This window comes from Carassius gibelio, chromosome A1 (genome assembly GCF_023724105.1).
Source record: "Carassius gibelio isolate Cgi1373 ecotype wild population from Czech Republic chromosome A1, carGib1.2-hapl.c, whole genome shotgun sequence".
Lineage (NCBI taxonomy): Eukaryota > Metazoa > Chordata > Actinopteri > Cypriniformes > Cyprinidae > Carassius > Carassius gibelio.
This window is the reverse complement of record NC_068371.1, coordinates 6,758,757-6,779,670: the sequence shown is the minus strand read 5'-3', so window position 1 is coordinate 6,779,670 and position 20,914 is coordinate 6,758,757. Positions and strand designations below refer to the sequence as shown.

Below are 20,914 nucleotides of genomic sequence, written 5' to 3'. Positions count from 1 at the left end.
AATAGTCTCTGTACATATCTGTCCGATGATGAAATGTCTTAATATTTTCATGGTCAGAAAGAGTCAAGTCAAGTCAAATCACTTTTATTGTCACATCACCACAGCATGTGTGCTTTAGTAAGTGAAATTCTTGGAAGTGTGCACCAGAAATTGCAGAAACAATTTACATATAACCATACCAAAGACAAATCGGAGCAAACAAATGTATATTAGGTAATGGATAAGTGGTTAATACCGGTCTCAATCTTCCTTTGTTCATACAATAACCTAATTTACTGCTGAAACCTCATTATGTGGGCCGCTTTAGGTAAAACTTTCCACTGACCTGAACCAATCAGATGAGAGCTTACATCTGCTTTGAGACCCTCACCAGTGTCAGCTATTGACAATCACTCACTAAGAAGGAGAGGTAAAGACTTGCTCTCATCGTACTTATATGTAAGCAAAAATACACTTCTTCAGCTGTTTTTTGAATCGTAGTAGAATTTGAAGAGCTTCATGTAGTTGTTTTGTTCAACTAGAACTGGGCATATGTCTACGTTTCAGCTTTATTCACAACAAGGCCAAACAAAGTAGTTATGCTTTCATTATGGGGGAACCCCCAACTGATCCCAGGGCTCCGCAGCATAAATGGCTGCCCACTGCTCTGGGTGTGTGCTCACGGTGTGTGAGTGTTCACTGCTGTTTGTGTGCACTTTGGATGGGTTAAATGCAGAGCACAAATTTAGAGTATGTGTCTCCATACTTGGTGTGGCCGGTGGATTCGACATAGGATCTTGCGGCAACCACATGTGATGACCCTTTCGTCCATGGTGAAAGCTGATGCAGCGATTCAAAGAGCGAAGTTGATGTATTTTCTCAGCGACCAGCACAGATCACCCCTAGGCATAGTGAAGAGGATATCATCCTCTTTTGGATTTGACAACAAAACACAATGCATCTCCACAACATGGCAGAGGCAGCAATATTACTACAGCGAGAATAATAGTTATATCTCTTTGAATAATTAAAGAATATCTCTTTGGGTTTGAGACTTTAGTCTTTGCCACAAGGGATCTTATCTATGCATGAAAAGCTTGTAACTCAAGAGAAAGGAAAATTTATAAATGCATCATATGACCCCTTTAAAACGTGTCTGTGATTATCATATAATGCTTTCATTATGCATATAATGCATATTTTGCATATATGATTATTTTTTTTAATAAGCAGCAAAGTATGCATGGCTGCAAAACCTGAAATTTTGAGTGCTCTTTTACAACTCCAAAGTAAAAAAAATAAATAAAAATACAAATAAAATAAATTCCTGCTCATTTTAGTTGCTAGTCAGTAGTAAGATACATTCCTTATTTTCCTTTTTTGTTATCTTTCAGACTGGTGCACAATCGAATCTTAAGGACATTTAAAATAAATTGGAAATCAAGTAGACGTAAATTAAAAGAAGGTTTTCTTTTAAACCCTTCTTCAAAAGCTCTTTACTGTCTTTGTTTACTCTCAAAGATAAGTCTTTTCTCATTCTCATGTAAAATGATAACCATCTTAACCACAAATGTTTCCATTCAGTTTACTGATTGTGTGCACATGAGAGAGATGTAGAGAGGACAGAGGTTGGTTTGTGTCTGGAAATGCTTTTGTGGTGAATGCAATGTCTGCAAAGGCTTGATTTGCAACTGCAGACTTCATAAATACCCTTTGATCAATTACAGCACAGTGGACAGCACACAGTGCTGAACGATTGAACAACATCTGCTTTATTGTATATGTTGTGCTTCCTGTTTGATTGAAGATGTATTAAGAGAAGAGACATCTTCATTAGGATCTCACAGACATATTTAACAATTTACACCACATGTTCAGATTTTAATATTATTTTTAATCATTTTCAAATATTTGCAAACCTCAGGCAAATATAATCACCGGACTAGGATTTTAGACCCACACGTTTATCAACTAATTAACTAATGGTCACTGAGTAAATTTAATGTAGGCTGTAGTTTGTTTTTGAGGTTTTCTAAAATAGGAAAAAAAAATTATATGGTTTCAGTGCTTACTATAATTTCCTGTCCAGCACATGTTTTACCATAAAAAGAATGGGGCATATTCATGGCTCTTCGCTTTCCTTTAATTTTCAAAAACATGTTCCTTTTGTCCTCCTAAAAATTTATTTGATCCATAAGGACCAGTTAAGTCTTGCTAACTGTCACAATCTCCAGCTGGAGTGCCCATGAACTCCACCAGAGAGCGCTCCACCCCTGACTCTTGCCATCCTATCCATGTAGACTACATGTACAATGATCCATTGCCCGGACTCAACATCTATTGCAAACACCTGTATCTATCAATCCATCAGTCTCACTCTATTTAAAGACATTTTTTTTTCTGCCCATTCATTGCTAAGTCTTGAAAGTGTCTCTCTGCTGTTCTTAGCCTTTTATTCTGGTTCCTTTGTTGTAGTTAATATCTTTAACTGGTTTCCTGGTCATCCTTATTGTCTAAAGTTTTCTGCCCTAATTGTTTGGACTGACTACCTTGTTTATGTCAGCAGAATGACTCTCTTCAATGAGAGGAAACCTACATACTCAATCCTAGTCTGAACTCTTAAGAGTGGAGGCCTCTGCCTAGCCACACTCAGCCTCAAAGGCAGTTAGTGAGGTTTCTACTGTCTAGGCGGAGCTCTGGGGAGCGGCGGCTTCAGCAGAATGACTCTCAAATAAGAGGAAACCTACAATGATCAACCGTGGCACGGGAGCTCTTAAAGGGTTAGTTCACCGAAAAATCTAAATTATGTAATTAATAACTCGTTTCAAACCCGTAAGACCTCAGTTTATCTTCGGAACACAGTTTAAGATATTTTAGATTTAGTCCGAGAGCTCTCAGTCCCTCCATTGATACTGTGTGTACGGTATACTGTCCATGTCCAGAAAGGTAAGAAAAACATCACCAAAGTAGTCCATGTGACATCAGAGGGTCAATTAGAAATTTTTGAAGCATCGAAAATACATTTTGGTCCAAAAATAGCAAAAACTACGACTTTATTCATCATTGTCTTCTCTTACGTGTCTGTTGGTACAGAGTTCAAAACAAAGCAGTTTGTGATATCCAGTTCACGAACGAATCATTCAATGTCACCAGATCTTTTTGAGCCAGTTCACCAAATCGAACTGAATCATTTTAAACGGTTCGCATTTCCAATACCATTAATCCACAAATGACTTAAGCTGTTAACTTTTTTAATGTGGCTGACACTCCCTCTGAGTTAAAACAAACCAAAATCCCGGAGTAATTCATTTACTCAAACAGTACACTGACTGAACTGCTGTGAAGATAGAACTGATGATGAACACCGAGCCGAGCCACATAACAAACAAAAGATTGACTCTCCTCGAGTCAAGAACCGTTTCTGTCAGAAGCGTCCGATTCGAGAACCGAGGAGCTGATGATACTGCTTTTCGATGAACTAATCCTTTAAGAGTGGAAGTCTCAGCATAACAAATATCTAAAGCGAGAGGAGACCTGGCTAGACTCAGTGCCAGAGGCTGTATGTGAGGCTCAAAGAAGGAGTCTACAACTAACAACACTGCCCATGCTGGAGCTCTGAAGAGCCTAAGGCTTCAGCAGGTTGACTCTCTTAAACGAGAGGACACATAACACTCAACCCTAGTTTGAGCTCTTAAGAGTGGAGGCCTCAGCATGATGAATCTCTAGAGAGGGAGGAGGCATAACAACACTTAGCGCTAAAGACAGTTGGCTAGGCTCACAAAAGAGGAGCCTTTCGGTGATGAGAGGAAACCTACAACGCTCAACCCAGGCAGGGGAGCTCTCAAGAGTGGAGGTCTCAGCATAACGACTCTCTAAAGTGAGAGAAGACCTGGCTCCACTCATTGCCAGAGGCAGTAAGCAAGGCTCCAAAACGAGACTTCAAACTCATATCACTGCACACGATGGAGCTCTGAAGAGCGAAGACTTCAGCAGAATGACTCTCTTAAAGGAGAGGAAGACTAACACTCAACTCTCTTAGAGAAACTCTTAAGAGTGAAGGCCTCATTATGATGATTCTCTAGAGCGAGAGAAGGCCTAACAACACTCAGCACTAAGGACAGTTGGAGAGGCTCTTCTCTTGAATGAGAGGAAACCTACACACTCGATCCTACAAAATCTACTTTCGTTACTTCAGACTACTTCAGATTAGATTCTCATCATTGGTCAGGCTCCAGGATCCCTAGTTTTGAGGGGGTGTGGGTGGTCACCATAGTGTGTGGACAGAAGGCCCCAAACGCCTTCTTCCCAAGGCCTTGCCTAGACTGGAACTGTCCCTTGTGCTTGGGCGCAGACGTAGACCGGCGTGGTATAAAAGATTTATACGCTGCCGAGCGCCCCTTTGTGTCCCTGAATTTACAGACCACCACCTCAATGGATGTGCCAAACAATTCAGAGGGCGAAATCGGCGTATAGAGAAGAAAACATTTTTCCTTTTCCCCGATGACAGCCAGGTTCACCCACAGGTGCCTCTCCATGGCCACCATTGCCACCATTGATCTACCAATCGTGGCAGCTGTCTGCTTGGTGGCACTGAGAGCCAGGTCTGTGGTGAGGCACAACACTGCCAACACCTCAGGGGGAGCATCTGATCCTGGTCTAGGTCCTTCAGAAAATCAGCCTGGTATGCCTGCAGTACAGCCATTGTATGCAAGGCAGCACCCGCCAGACCTGCTGCTGCATATGCCCTACCAAGATGTTTCTTTCAGCTTCCTGGATGGCAAGGCTGGAGCCTTCAACAAAGATGTCATCCCATCTGAGAGATAGCTTGCAAGCATCTCTTCGATAGGGGGCATCGACACATATCCTAAGCACATAACACAAAGTTTGTGTGTATCATACGGTGTCAAATAGCGTGGACATAGATCTGCACACTCCCTAATACGCCTAAGATTAGACATTTTACTTACACTAAAGAACAAACAGACCTGAAGACAAAAGAGAGGATGATTTGTTCTACAAGTGCCCTCCGCAGTTTACATCCGCAGTCGCTCATTTGCTCACGTCATAGGCTTCCACCTGCCAATGTCAAGTCACGCTGACAGCTTTCCCAAAGTGACCTCTAGAGGATGCAGCGTGAAGTTCCCTTTCGAACGCTTGTTCAGTGCAACTTTTCAGCTATGATTGGCCATTGCATTCTTAAGTTCAACATAATTGTGTGTGATTTATTTAAATGCTCAGAAGTCAATTTAACGCCTTATATATAAGCAAAAAAAAATATGTTTTGCAAACGAAAATTAAAGTATTGAGGAAAATAAATTCGCTTTTTGCAAACAAAAATTTAGAATTGCAAAACATAAATGAAACAGCGCAAAAGCAATGATTTTGCAATACATATTTACCATGGTCATATCTATTAATTTATTTGCAGCACTGATTTTATTTTGCGTGTCAGTCTAGTTTGAGCTTGTGATACCATTTTCCTTTGCGCTTCACTTTTTTGCGTGTCTTGCTTTGTGGCACTGTTTTGATGTAAGGGTGGAGTCAAGGGATGAGGGTGTGCACAACATGCCTCCCTGGAAGTGACATGATCGGCCCGAGACGCAACTCACTGATCCAGATACTGTCATGATAAGCAGAAACTTTCGATTGATCCTTTCTTTTTATTCAATAGCATTAAAACATTGATGTTTTCATTTTATTAACCCTAATAACAAATGTATATTAGCAGCATTGGCTCAAGTTAAAGAAGTTGTTACCATGAACATCTGCTGTTTATTTCTCTCGATGTGCAAACTTTTGCTGTCACATAGCATAATCAAAGCTTTATTGACATGTCAGGCTTTTACAGTATAGGCTATTATTTACAAAACTCTTCAAGGCTGCATTTTCCTCTGAACTAATGTAAACAAAGAACGCTTCAGTGCGCTGGCATCCTCCCACAAGTTAAGAGATTTTAAACAAACACTTGCAGTTAACCAAATGAAACAATATACATTTTAATGCTATAAAAGTTTTGCATTGAATAAAAACTATTGAAAAAAAAGAAACAATCCACTCGAAAGTCTCTGTTCATCAAGACAGGACCTGGATCAGTGAGTTGCGTCTCGGGTCGATGATGTCACTTCCAGGGAGGCATGTTGTACACGCCCCCGTCCCTTGACTCCACCCCATGTCAAAACAGTGCCACAAAGCAAGACGTGTAAAAAAGTGAAGCGCAAAGGGAAAATGGTATCGCAAGCTCAAACTAGACTGACACGCAAAATCATTGCTTTCGCGCTGTTTTCATTTTGCAATTCTTAATTTTTGTTTGCAAAAAGCAAATTTATTTTCCTCAATACTTTATTTTTATTAGCAAAACTTTATTTTCTTTTTGCAAAACTTGTTTTTTTTTTTTTTTTGCGTATATATATAAGGCATTAAATTGACTACATATCAGTGCTGTAAAAAGGTGTCTGTCTTGGCTCTGCGCCAGCCAGCAAACACAGATTTGAATTTTGGGGGAGTTATTGTTAGCCAGCACCTTGAACTGAGCTGAAACACAATTTAGACATGTTAAAACAGGAAACCACAAGCTTGTGTTTATATGCACTAGTAACTGAATGGAAAACTTTGTGGTTACAGCCAGAAACAAAAAATTTTCATAACCCAGGTCAACAAACATCTTTAAGTCAGTGCATTCTTTCACAACAACACCCTCACACATACAGGAAATTCGTAGATGGAGCGATGAAGTTACAATCATCGTACTTGTCTGTAAGTCCATATTTGTTATTTTAAGGGTATGCTATACTTATTCTAAGCTTTGTGACAACTGACTTAAGTTTTTGGTAATATCATGTTTTTACAATTTCTTCAGGCAAAATTGCTCAATATACTTGGATTTTTCATCTTTTTCAACTACTTTTTTGTACATGTAGTTTCCATGACAAAAATGTTCCGTGTTAGGCAAAATTTGTTAGCCTGAATGCACTGTAAGTTGCTTTGGATAAAATCATATGCTAAATGCATAAATGTAAATGTAAAAACATCTAACGGAGTTTCACATTTACTGGAAAATTGGTTTAAGACAACAAGGAAACTAACTGCATATTATACATTCTTCAGTCAATAAGAAATATATGCTTTCTTGTCATATCACACAATGAAATTGCAATTATAGAAAATAGTGAATTTAATCAGAAAAGTTTTTTTTCACCTTTTGGAAATGGAAAACCGGAAATTCAGCACATTGGACAGCTCCAAGTGCTGAAAGGATTAAATAAGTGTCTGCCTAAAATTTGATCTGATTTATGTGAGTCTCAAAATTACAAAGATCCAAGTCCACTTTGATGAATGACTCGTTTGGATGCATATTTTCCGGGATTTGTGATAACACAAATACTGATGAATGGGACAAGATCTGGTTCAGCTAGAGTAGGCAATAAGTGTTATCACTATGCTAGAGACATGCTAGCTTTCCCAAGGCAGACAAACTTAGAGTGGTTACAATCACCCGGGTTTAAATCTTGTTCAAATTGATTTGTTTTTGATGCCATATTTAAACTTAAGCTTGCAGACGGCTATCTGGTAAGGGGCATGACATTTATTCCCAAACATGCACAAAGTGGAGCCAATCACAACAGACACTGGCCCAGCTGACCAATCCTGGCACATTACGTATTTCAGAAGGCGGGCCTTCATTTGATACAGGAACTATTCCAGCAGTTCATGCCAGAATGGCGAGAGAGGTGTTGCAATAATGTAAAATATATGAAAAAGAATGTGTTTTTCGAACAACCTAGTATCAGAGCCTATTCTGGTACACCCCAAAACAAATCAATACTATGAAAAAGAGCATAACAGAACCCCTTTAAACCACATCTGCATTATAACCTCACAGACATAGCAAAAAATCATATTCAGCTCTTATCTGACAATAAAAAAAAAATCACACATTACTGTGTATTTGCCCTTATGAGGTGCATTTGCCACATACTTTATTGGGGATGACCTGTTTCAGAAAATTAAGCATTATAAAATTGACCTTTATTCCTTGAAATGCAGGAATTGCTTTAATGTCTTTATTACTTTGGAACATAATGGTAACTTTATTGAAATTATTAGAAAATATATACTGTATCACCTGTATGTGACTGACAAATGCTGCATCTAGAAAATGCAGTCTTCAAAAAATTATACTTCTCCATTTGTTGTTATTATTATTATTATTTTTAAACGTAAATACTAAATGAAAAACAATGCTGTTACTGTGAATATTTTGTAAGGCAGCATCAACTGAAGTGCTTTATACAGATATTTTATGCTTTTACAGGTGTTTTGCTGTTCAGTCAGATTGATTGAGAAAAAATGGAGATGAAAGTCTGACCAGGAGACAACATCACTTTCTTCTGTGATCGCTCTGTGACTTCTGGTTCCCACATTGTATGGTTAAGAAACAGCACTCATGTAAATCATCACTCTTTTTTATAAATGTCAAAGTTTTTGAATAATATAAAAAGCAAAAACAAAAAATAAATAAAATACAAAATAAAAAAAGCTTCAGTATTTACAGTGTTGTATCAAATATTATTCAAACATTTAAAATAACTCTAATTTGGTTTAATTTATTGGATTGAAATCAATCAATCAATCAATAAATTATGCATCCTATGTTCATCTCAATAATCCATCCTTCCATCCATCCATCCATACATGCTTCAAGCCTTGAATTGGATTTTATTAACATTATTTTGTTTGTTTTTTATCAATATGCCCTTTTGTGCCATTAAGTTAAATGCATAAAACATACTGTATAATTGAGGAACAACAGCTTAATGCAGATCTCAATGTAACTCTAGCACTGAATCACAATTACTTTATTTGTTGTGCAGCACTCAGTTTTCTGGGTTCTTACAGATATGAAGACAACAGGTATAGCATTATCATGAGTAAAATGGGCATCTTTGCTGCAACAAAATGAAGAGTTGTTGATCAACAGGATGTTACAATGGTTTCTCTCCACCGTATGCTCGCTCTCTTACTCTTTCTCTTTCTCTCTCTTCTTGTGGTCAGCTGTAAGTACCTACCACAAATGTTTCCACAGTACCCTAAAACAGACATTTGTCTGTCTGTTATATATATTTTGCACAAACTTCATAACATTAATTCAATTTAGATTTGTCATTAAATGCTCCAGAATCAACTTTTGTGGTGGATTAATTAACAACAAGTCAACACAACAGGAAATAATTACAATGCAAAGCAAAACAGTCTTCAACTAGTAGCTAATATTCAAAGTCTGTTCTTTCAGGGGGACTCAGAAATGTTTCTTTATTAAAAAAATAAAGAAATAAGTAAATCTACATATAAAGTAGAAAATATGTCTAAACATGATATAACAGTAATATCAATAGCATTTATTTTACATGTAAGTCCTGACACTGTTATTATGATAATATGAGTAATATTAGAATGCTAAATTTGAATATGTATATCTAAATTTCATATTAGTCTGTATCTATGCCTTTTGTTTCAGTATAATATATCAAATGATAATTTAATCTTTTTAGGTGGTGTATATATGGAACTAACAGTCATTTATGTGAGAATTTGGCTATTGCAAGTTTGTCAATTGCAAAGATTCAGTTACATATCATGTGTTATGATAATTATTAAAGAAAACAGTGATCAAGATGTATATCCACATGAAGGCTATTAAACATTATAAAGTGGTCTTTAGGGGCCACAGAATGTAAGAAGTGGTTTGTTGTTTAATGTGTGAATTCATTCTTGTTGTGTGCACAGGTTCTATTTCCAGTAAAGAGAGTCCAGCATCTCTAGAAGTTCTAGTAGTTCTTTAGAAGTGTTCTAACAACTAAAAAGTGTCCAGTGGTATTTGTGACTGGTATTATTTTTGCTAACGATATGTTTAAGAAGTAAGGTAAGCTCTTCTCTCAGAAAGAAGCACAGGAAACCACACCTTGTGAATACATGTGTGCATTTTAAAGTGCAATATCTGAGCTGCTTGCATAGAGCCCACAAGTGTAATGGAACACACACACACACACACACACACACACACAAACACACACACGCACACACACACATATTCCAAAAAATTCCATCCCTTAAGTTTATCAAAACTCTTTAGCAGAAATATGTCCCACCACAGCTAATCAAAAAAGAGCGGACATCCGCACTGAAGACCCTCACCTTTATCAGTCACTGAGATGGAGCGAGCAAGAGTTACAGTCATCATACTTGAGTGTACGGCCATATTTGTGTTTTTAAATTTGATATTTTATGACATTGTATTGATTTGATTTTCAGTCCTCTTTCATGTATTTTAACTTGTATTTTCTTTTGCATGTGTTTTGTTTCAGCAAAGATCCTTAAAAAAAAAATAAAAAAAAAAATAAAATAAAATATATATATATATATATATATATATATATATATATGAATACAGTTCAAAAGAGTAAAAGAGTTATGATCACCCAATGGCTCTATCTAGTGGCTAATAGTCAATGTTGAAACTAGTCTGGTTTTCCATACAATTACAGACGATGACATCAAAATCACTTACCCACAAACCATTTCATCAGGCAATTATACAGAAATACTTTGATGACAGACTTTGCTTGGACATTTCAGAATGATCATATAACAACATATCATATGCGGATCAATATCGGTCCGCTGGTTAGTTAGGATTTACCTTCCTGGCCTGGTCTTCAATGGCAGGGCAGAGACAGCATTTGCTTGAGCAGACTGATATAGGTATATATCGTAAAGAATGCATGCTGCATTACAAGATGCAAAAGGGGCTTTTTGATGCAACAGGATGTAAGAAGTGGTTTTCGTGTGTGAATTCAGTGCTAGCTATTCACAGAGTCCAGTCGTCTCTTTTTTTTTCTAAGGTAACGTTTAAACCACAAATGTTTCCAGTGGTCTTTGTGATTGTCCTCTTGCAAATATTTACTTCTTTTTTGGTCATTTTAATAATCTGTATATAAATTAGTTTATTTTACAAGTCTTTTTTTTTGACAATAAAAAAAAAAATATATATATTGATTTATTTTTTTCATTAATTCAAATTATGTATTTTAAATTGAGTAAATATATAAAATAAATATAAATTTTATTGGAGCATGTAAAATCCATGGTAATCTAATTATTATAATTATAATAATTTTATATATTATCATACACACAGTACATATTGCTAAATTAAACTGACATGCAATGAAAAACATTAAAGACTATATTAAGAACAATAAGGATTGCAATCTCATTAATAAAAAGACATGATAATGTTTGTTTCTGCAGAACCGTGTAATTTTCCTCAACTACATTGAACATAGCAGCATGTTTATTTATGGCTATCATCATGCTGTTCACTGTCTCTGGTGCTGAAACTCTTTTATTCTATTTAAATATTTTCTTCACTCATAATTCAGTCTATTGCTGCAAAGAATTTAAGACTGGATTTCTCTGAAGTGGAGTGAGTTCTTCTACCATTTCTGGGAGCTGAAACACAATTTAGATAAGCTAAAACAGAAAACCACAAGCTTATGATTACACACACTAGTAAGTGAATGGAACACTTTGTGGTTACAGCCAGAAACAAAAATAGGTTTCTAACAACAATAAACATCTTCAAGTAAATTCATTCTTATACAAATAAACAAAACACAGGAACATTAATTCTTGGAGGTTTAGAACCCAATGAAACAATAGCCATGTAGCTGGAATATGCAATATAGGAAACCCATAATGACGATCAGCACTTTAGGTCACCTCCATCGTCACATTAAACATAATAATATTGTCAAGAAATAAATAAATAAATATATAATAATTTATAAATAAAAAAATTGTCATGTTTGAATGTATGGCTTCTCTGCCTCTTTTAAAGTTTTGCACAGTTGTATTTAAAAAAATTAGCACTTTAACATATTGAACATATTGAAAAATATACAAACTATTTAAAATTCTGTTACATTTAAATGTGTTGTAATTCAAAATGAAGTTGACAAATAAGTTATTTAATTGGTGGAGAAAACTTAACCCTCCCCTCCCACCACTATGAACCAGACCATTCACACTGAAAGTCCTCATCCTTATCAGTCACTGAGATGGAGCGAGCAAGAGTTACAGTCATCATACTTGTGTGTGCGTCCATATTTGTGTTTTTTTAATTTTTACATTTTATGGCATTATATTGATTTGATTGATAGTCCTCTTTCATGTATTTGAACTTGTATCTTCTTTTGCAGGTGTTTTGTTCTGTGAACAGCAGAGAGTCTTTGGGACAGAAGTGGACATGAGAGTTAAAGCAGGAGATAGCATCACTCTCTACTGTGACTGTGTCATACCATTAGGATCATACATTGTTTGGTTGAGAAACTGCTCACATGAGCATCAACCATCTCTGTTAATAGAGGCTGAAAACCTGTTCTTGGGGACGTTTCCACGTTTTAGTTCCGTGCTCAACAGCTCCAGTAACTCCTATGATCTACATATTACAAACGTCAGCGTTTCTGATGAGGGAATATACTACTGTGCGAAGAGAGAAAATAAAATAAGTAAAGATGTAAACGGCATCATAAATGAAAAATCTGAGTACGAGTATGGAAACTTGAAAACTCATCTAACTGTCTTGGGTGAGAAAACATTTTCACTGTTGTTCATGTTGATTTGTTTTGTGTTAAAGAACTTCTTTCTTTTATTTTCATAATATTTTTAATATAGTTAATGAAAAGTCTTGCACATATACCGCACTTATGCTGACACAATCCTGCAGTCAAACTTAGAACTGCAGGAAACTGCATCTATTACATATATAAAATGGTTGTAACAGTACATTATGGGTGCACTAATGTGCATGAATTAATTCTTAACTAATGCACAGATAATCCTGATTCTGAGCGGTTCAACACCTCCTCCACACCTCCTGCATCAGACTGTGTGCTCTGCTGGACGCTGCTGTTCAGTGTGTGTCCAGTGTGTGTTCTCCTCTGTTCACTCCTGTCCTCCGTCTGTGTGTTCTGCTTTTGTCGGGCTCAAAGTACAGGTAACCCATTCACACATTAGAAAAATAGTACACCCAAAAAGAAAATGTGCGGAAAGTGTACTTATCCTCAGGATGGTGTAGATGTAGATGAGTTTTTGTCTTCATACATCACTTGCACACCAGTGGATCCTCTACAGTGAAGGAGCGCAATAAGCAAGAAAAATGTTTTTAGACTCTATCCATAATATTGTAAGTTATTTGGGTGAACTATTCATTTAACATTCATTTTTATAGAAAATGAATGTGTAAAAGAATCTTAATGAAAATTTAAATTATTAAAATAAGGAGTAGCTATGCTGAAATATAACCTACAATAAAGCATAAAGCATATTCAACTATATATTTGTTAAAAGTTGTAAAAGCGGTTCAATATAGGCCTGTGTTAAAAAGCATATGGTTGAAGTTTCAGTGTCGACCTGCATTGATTTTCAACAGCCATAATTATACTTTTTCAGATTTTCATTGCATGTTTTTTAGGTCCTGACCTGAGTGCTGAGATACTCAAAGCAAATGTTTTTAAGGTAACTGTTCTTTATTGTCAGTAAGCTTCACTATTTCTGAGATGTACTGTAGGTTGATGTGGTGTTTAGTTCAGGTTGTCCTCTCTCCCTCCCTCTCAATCTTTACAGGCTGATCCTCTGGAGAATCATCAGTGTGAGATGAGTAAGACTGGAAAGAACTGTCTTCACACTGAAGTCTCTTATAGACTCCTGACATCTGCACAGCCCTAGGCCAAGATGTGATTCTGCCTCCTCATTTCAAATACATATGCTGTTGCTAGTCTATTCATATTTTATGCTCTGCTATTTCAGCTATTATTTTAGTTTGCTGCCAAACATGCATTAATTAATTTTTGGCACTGAACACAATAAAGTTGTTCTGCATTGAATCAAAAGCTTCTTTATATCAGCCTGACTATCATCAAATCTCCCAAACAAGTCTAAAGTAAAATCTTAAGGTTGTGTGTCTGTGTTTATCTATAGATAAAATGAGTACGTATCTCAAAATAAATGTGGATGTATGCTGTTCAGGTAGTAATAAGCACATGCTTTTGAATGTTTACAGTACATTGAACAAATACAAATATATATATATTCTCTGAGTAGAGGTATTATAGTGTCTGTGAACATGAATACTGCTCAAAAGAGTAAAAAAAATATGATCACCCAATGGCTCTATCTAGTGGCTAATAGTCAATGTTGAAACTAGTCTGGTCTACCAAACTATTACAGATGACGAAGTCAAAATCACTTACCCACAAACCATTTCATCAGGACCGATTCTTGCCTAGAATACAGAAGTCAAGAAATTCCTTTATGAAATGTAACTGACTGATAGAATGGAATAAATGGAATAATTGTGCACAAATTAAATTTTTTTTTTTGTTTATTATTATTTTTTACTATATTCAAGTTACATAGTGAGAAGAGAGAAGCATGCTATTGATAATTAAAAACGTAAATAGTGCAATTTATTTTGGAGTAGTACATTTTACTGATTATTTACAGATATTATATATCTATATATTGTTTATCAAATGATGACCTCCTGCATTACATCCATGGCCCTCTGGGGGGCTTTGACCCACAGGCAACTACAGCGGGATCCCAGCCAATGTTACGCGGAAAATTATAATATATCAATATAAATATATAAATATAAACAAAATCATGACTTTCTGATAAACTGGCACTATACATCACTAGGAAAAGGAGAAGCTAATGAGTATATAAATTTGAATCCTATAATACTAATAATACAATTTTTTTTTCGCCTGGTCTTCAATGGCAGGGCAGAGACAGCATTTGCTTGAGCAGACTGATATAGGTATATATCGTGGTGTTTTATAAAAAAAAAATGCAACAGGGGCTTTTTGATGCAACAGGATGTAAGAAGTGGTTTTCGTGTGTGAATTCAGTGCTAGCTGTTCACAGAGTCCAGCCTTAACGTTCAAACCACAAATGTTTCCAGTGGTCTTTGTGATTGTCCTCTTGCAAATGTTTACTTATTTTTTGGTCATTTTAATAATCTGTATATTAATCAGTTTATTATAAATATATAAATACATATATAAATATATAAATATAAACAATATAATGACTTTCTGATAAACTGGATACACTACACTACATATTGCTAAATTAAACTGACATACAATGAAAAACATTAAAGATTATATTAGGAACAATAGGGATTGCAATCTCGTTAATATAAAGACATTGTTTGTCTCAGCAGCACTGTAATATTCCTCAAATACAAAGTATTAGCAGCATGTTTAATTATGGCTGTCATCATGCTGTTCACTGTCTCTGGTGCTGAATCTCTTTCATTCTATTTAAATATTTTCTTCACTCATAATTCAGTCTACTGCTGCAAAGAATTTAAGACTGGATTTATCTGAAGTGGAGTGAGTTCTTCTACCATTTCTGGGAGCTGAAACACAATTTAGACATGCTAAAACAGGAAACCACAAGCTTATGATTCTGCACACTAGTAAGTGAATGGAACACTTTGTGGTTACAGCCAGAAACAAAAATAGGTTTCTAACAACAATAAACATCTTCAAGTAAATTAATTCTTATACAAACAAACAAAACACAGTTACATTAATTCTGGGAGGTTTAGAGACCAAAGAAAACAATAGCCATGTAGCTGGAATATGCAATACAGGAAACCCATAATGACGATCAGCACTTTAGGTCATCTCCATCGTCACATTAAACATAATAATATTGTAAAAAAAAAATATGATCAAATTTTGATGTATGACTTCTCTGCCTCTTTTAAGGTGTTACACAGTTAGCAAAAATTACCATATTGAAACATATACAAACTATTTAACATTCTGTTACATTTAACTGTGCAGTAATTCAAAATGAAGTTGCCAAAGAAGTTATTTAACTGATGGTGATAATCTAAAAGAGCTTTTTACGTGTTTAAAAAATAAAAAAACAAAAATAAAATAGAAAATAAATATGTAGGACAAACCAAAATAATATCACCCTCACTTAAAAAAAAAAAAAAAAAAAAAAACCTCCCCTCCCACCACTATGAACCAGACCATCTACGGTGAAGGTCCTCATCCTTATCAGTCACTGAGATGGAGCGAGCAAGAGTTACATTCATCATACTTGTGTGTACGTCCGTATTTGTGTTTTTAAATTTTGTATTTTATGCCATTGTATTGATTCGATTGATAGTCCTCTTTAATGTGTTTGAACTTGTATTTTCTTTTGCAGGTGTTTTGTTCTGTGAACAGCAGAGAGTCTTTGGAGCAGAAGTGGACATGAGAGTAAAAGCAGGAGACAGCATCACTCTCTACTGTGACTGTGTCATACCATTAGGATCACTGATTGTTTGGTTGAGAAACTGCTCGCATGAACATCAACCATCTCTGTTAATAGAGACTGAAAACCTGTTCAAGGAGAAGTTTCCACGTTTTAGGTTCGTGCTCAACAGCTCCAGTAACTCTTATGATCTACATATTACAAACGTCAGCGTTTCTGATGAGGGAATATACTACTGTGCGAAGAGAGAAAATAAAAAGTAAAGATGTAAACGGCATCATAAATGAAAAATCTGAGTATGAGTATGGAAACTTGACAACTCGTCTATCTGTCTTGGGTGAGAAAACATTTTCACTGTTGTTCATGTTGATTTGTTTTGTGTTAACAAACCCATTTCTTTTATTTTCATAATATTTTTAATATAGTTAGCAAGCACATATATAGTATTTATGCTGACACAATCCTGCAGTCAAACTTCCAAACATCAGAACTGCAGGAAATTATGCATCTATTATGCATCTATTATGTATAAAATTTTCGGTAACAGTACAATACGGGTGCACTAATGTGCATGAATTAATTCTTAACTAATGCACAGATAATCCTGAGTTAAAACCATTTATTAATGATTAATTCATCAGCAAATAATAGTCTATCTGATTAATAGATCAAGTAATATATTAACTGCAATTAATTAAATGTGTCATTATTTATTAATTTATTAACAACTTCTACTATTAACTATTAGGTTAAATGTATGTATTAATTACCACAATGGATCAAAGATATATATTTCAGCTTCCAGCTGTCTTCTTTAATGAATCATTAGCAAATGATTTACAAATCTGTCAATACGTTACATTCTTAGTTAATATTATACATTAACTCATGTGTGCTTTAGTAAGTATGAATGTTTGTTAATACAAGGTTTACAGATTTTTAATTTATATTTTTATTATTTTAGCATTAATAAACAACAAGCAAATTTCGAACCATTCAAATATGATGTGAATGTCAATCCTATTTGCTAGGCATTATGCTTGGCAAATGGAAAATATCTGCAATATTAAATATATTGCTAATGTGAATTGTTTTTATTTTAATAGGATGTTAAAATAAAATGTATATATTAATTAAATATATAAAATAAAACATGTATCTTAAATGAATAATGTGAGACTGTTTATAAATGGCTTGTGTTTGATGTAGAGCCAGTGTTTCCTGGTTCTGAGCGGTTCAACACCTCCTCCACACCTCCTGCATCAGACTGTGTGCTCTGCTGGACGCTGCTGTTCAGTGTGTGTCCAGTGTGTGTTCTCCTCTTCTCCATCTGTGTGTACTGCATCTGTCAGAGGAAAACTACAGGTGATCTTTCACTCCTGAACTCAATTACATTACAGCTATAATGTGCCAGATATTATCACAGCTCTAGATTTGCTTTCATACAGTATCACATAAAAACTGTAAAATATCACAGTCACCGTAATGAAAACTTTATGCATTTCCTTTGATCAGTCAATTGAGCTTATGCTGTACAATTTTAAATCTCAATTAATTTGATCTGAACCAAGTTGACTCTTACGTTATTTTAATTTCCTGTAGGTTCTGGCACTGAAACACAGACTGTGAGTGTGAACAGACATGTTGAGGTATTGAATTATATATGCACAGCAAGAAGAATATTTAAATACAATTTACACTTGCTTGATAGTTTAAAACTATAAATTACATCTTTATAATACATAATACATTACATATTAATATAATATAATATAATATAATATAATATAATATAATATAATATAATATAATATAATATAATATAATATAATATAATATAATATAATAGTGTTTTACATACACTATTATTTCTATTCACAAAGAAGTAAATAGATTAAAACAATATTTATATATTTTAACAATTCATGTTTTTCCAGGGTGGTGATGAAGTATGTTATGCTTCATTGGACATGCTCTTATTACTTCAAATGCAATGGTATTAGATGACACTTAAACCTCTGTAAGTATAATCAGGCGTTTGTATTAAAATTCCAGTTGTATTTGAGTTGTATCTGAAATCATTTTAATTTGGCATGCAGTTATAGGCATTGTCAGGTTACAGCGCCACCTTTGGGCAAAAAAAGAAAAGAAAAAAGAACTATGCTAGTATGTTATGTGTATTATTCTTATGCTAAGCTTTGTGACAATAGTCCTATGGCCCTTTAAATAATTTTAAACCAAGCCATGTCCAGAACAGTTAATTATTCTGATGTTGCTGTTTTGATCTCAAGTTTTGTTTTTGTTTTTTTTGACAAAATTGCTTTGGGAACTTGGGTTTTCATGTTAAAACAAGTTGAAAATGTTTACAGAGTGGTCAAATTAGAAGTATTGCGAAAAAAAAAAAAATAAAAAAAATAAAAAATAAAATAATAATATTAATAATAAAAAAAAAATAATTGTAATGTAATTACCTCCTTTACCATTTTTCTATATGCAGTTTTACTGACAAGAATATGTAACATATTTTCTAATTTACTACATTATTTATTTAAGATTTTAGACATTCTTCAGTAAATGATAAATGTGCATTATTTATCATATCACAAACTGTCCTTACAACTTTAGAATATAGTGATTTTAATTAAGTAGAAATTCAGCACATTGGACAGCTCCAAGAGCTAAACATGTGAGACATGAATTACTGCATCTTCTATCTTACTTTGACATGTAATGGCTACTTTTTGAAATGAGACTCAGTGACTTACCAAATGCAGCTGACAAGTGCTTTCGATAGAGAAGCCTTTTAAAATGAGACCAAGAGTCTGCAGACTTGAAGAGTTCACCCAAAGATTTGTTGAAAATTGACTCACTTTTTCGTCATCCAAAATGTAGATGAGATTTATACAAATGTAAATGTAGCATGACATCACTTGCTCACCAGTGGATCTCTGCAGTGAATTCGGAGCCGTTCAAATGAGGGTTCAAACACCTCAATAAACCACAAGTAATCCGCATGACACCAGTCCATTAATGAACATATTTTAAAGTGAAAAGATGCATGTTTGTTAGAAAAACAATCCACAATAAAGATATTTTTAACGTATGCCTAACTGTTGCTTCTAAAATACAAGACCTTGGTCCATAATATGGGTACATAACCATAAGAAAAAATTTGTCTCAGCTGAATCAGTAGAAAAATGTGCACAGATCAAGCACTGCCTACAAGTGAAAACAGTCCAAAACAGCTCTAAATAAATATTTGTTGCAGGTATTATAAAGGACAAACTCCTCTACATCTTTGATATGCTGAATGTGAGTAAATGTTCGGCAAATTTTCATTTTTGGGTGAACTGTTAAAATATAAGAAAAGGGACTGTGATTTAATGAAAGAAACATCCAGACCAGTTATGTTGGTTATTGCTGAATTAGTGAAAAATGGCAAATATTAAAATGGATAAACTGGAGAACCACAGTATGCCAGACTTTTCATTTAAAAAAAAGAATGAACTCAAATCTTATTTTGATAGCCATAAGAACACACATAAAACTTCCCTAGTGCATGAATTAATGCGAGCTAGATGCCTTTGTGCAAATACATAATGATAACCAACACACAAAAGCATACAAAGGCTAAAGGGAAAATTTTTGTTTGGTGAGCAATAATCTACAAGATGTTCATGTTTCAGTTTGATGATGTGTAAAAGCAGCAAATGTGAGCAGGTTGTAAGTGGTCTGAATGGGGCCTGTGGGTTTCCTGTTTTGACCTGTTTGGATGTTGCTGCATCATATCTTATTTTGACCAACTACAGTAAAACAACAAAAAAAGAACCACACAGATTTTACACTATTCCTTCAGTTCAAAGCTCATTAATTTACTCATTGCATATCAAATGCAAAGCGCATAATATTGGGCTTATCTGCGCACACAAAACATCTTAAATAATATAGAAATCTCTTTAAATAATAGTCTCTGTACATATCTGTCCGATGATGAAATGTCTTAATATTTTCATGGTCAGAAAGAGTCAAGTCAAGTCAAATCACTTTTATTGTCACATCACCACAGCATGTGTGCTTTAGTAAGTGAAATTCTTGGAAGTGTGCACCAGAAATTGCAGAAACAATTTACATATAACCATACCAAAGACAAATCGGAGCAAACAAATGTATATTAGGTAATGGATAAGTGGTTAATACTGGTCTCAATCTTCCTGCGTTCATACAATAACCTAATTTACTGCTGAAACCACATGATGTGGGCCGCTTTAGGTAAAACTTTCCACTGACCTGAACCAATCATATGAGAGCATACATCTGCTTTGAGACCCTCACCAGTGTCAGTTATTGACAATCACTCACTAAGAAGGAGAGGCAAAGACTTGCTCTCATCGTACTTATATATAAGCAAAAATACACTTCTTCAGCTGTTTATTTTTTGAATGGTAGTTGTTTTGTTCAACTAGAACTGGGCATATGTCTACGTTTCAGCTTTATTCACAACAAGGCCAAACAAAGTAGTTATGCTTTCATTATTGGCGAACTCCCAACTGATCCCAGAGCGCCACAGCATAAATGGCTGCCCACTGCTCTGGGT

General features: G+C 34.9%; 1 protein-coding gene across 6 annotated transcripts in view; it reads left to right on the top strand.

The window, feature by feature from the left end:
* The window catches only part of LOC127970172 (uncharacterized), a 139,979-nt gene that overhangs the window by 78,349 nt on the left and 40,716 nt on the right, over positions 1 to 20,914 (top strand). For 3 of the 6 annotated variants that reach the window (XM_052572685.1, XM_052572943.1, XM_052573228.1), the window contains exon 4: positions 18,258 to 18,496. The exons of the other annotated variants lie outside the window; for them this stretch is intronic. In XM_052572685.1, coding sequence (XP_052428645.1) covers positions 18,258 to 18,323 — 66 coding nt within the window. In that variant the 3' untranslated portion in view covers positions 18,324 to 18,496. Of the gene's footprint in view, positions 1 to 18,257; positions 18,497 to 20,914 lie in introns of those variants that run through there. 6 annotated transcript variants of the gene reach the window in all.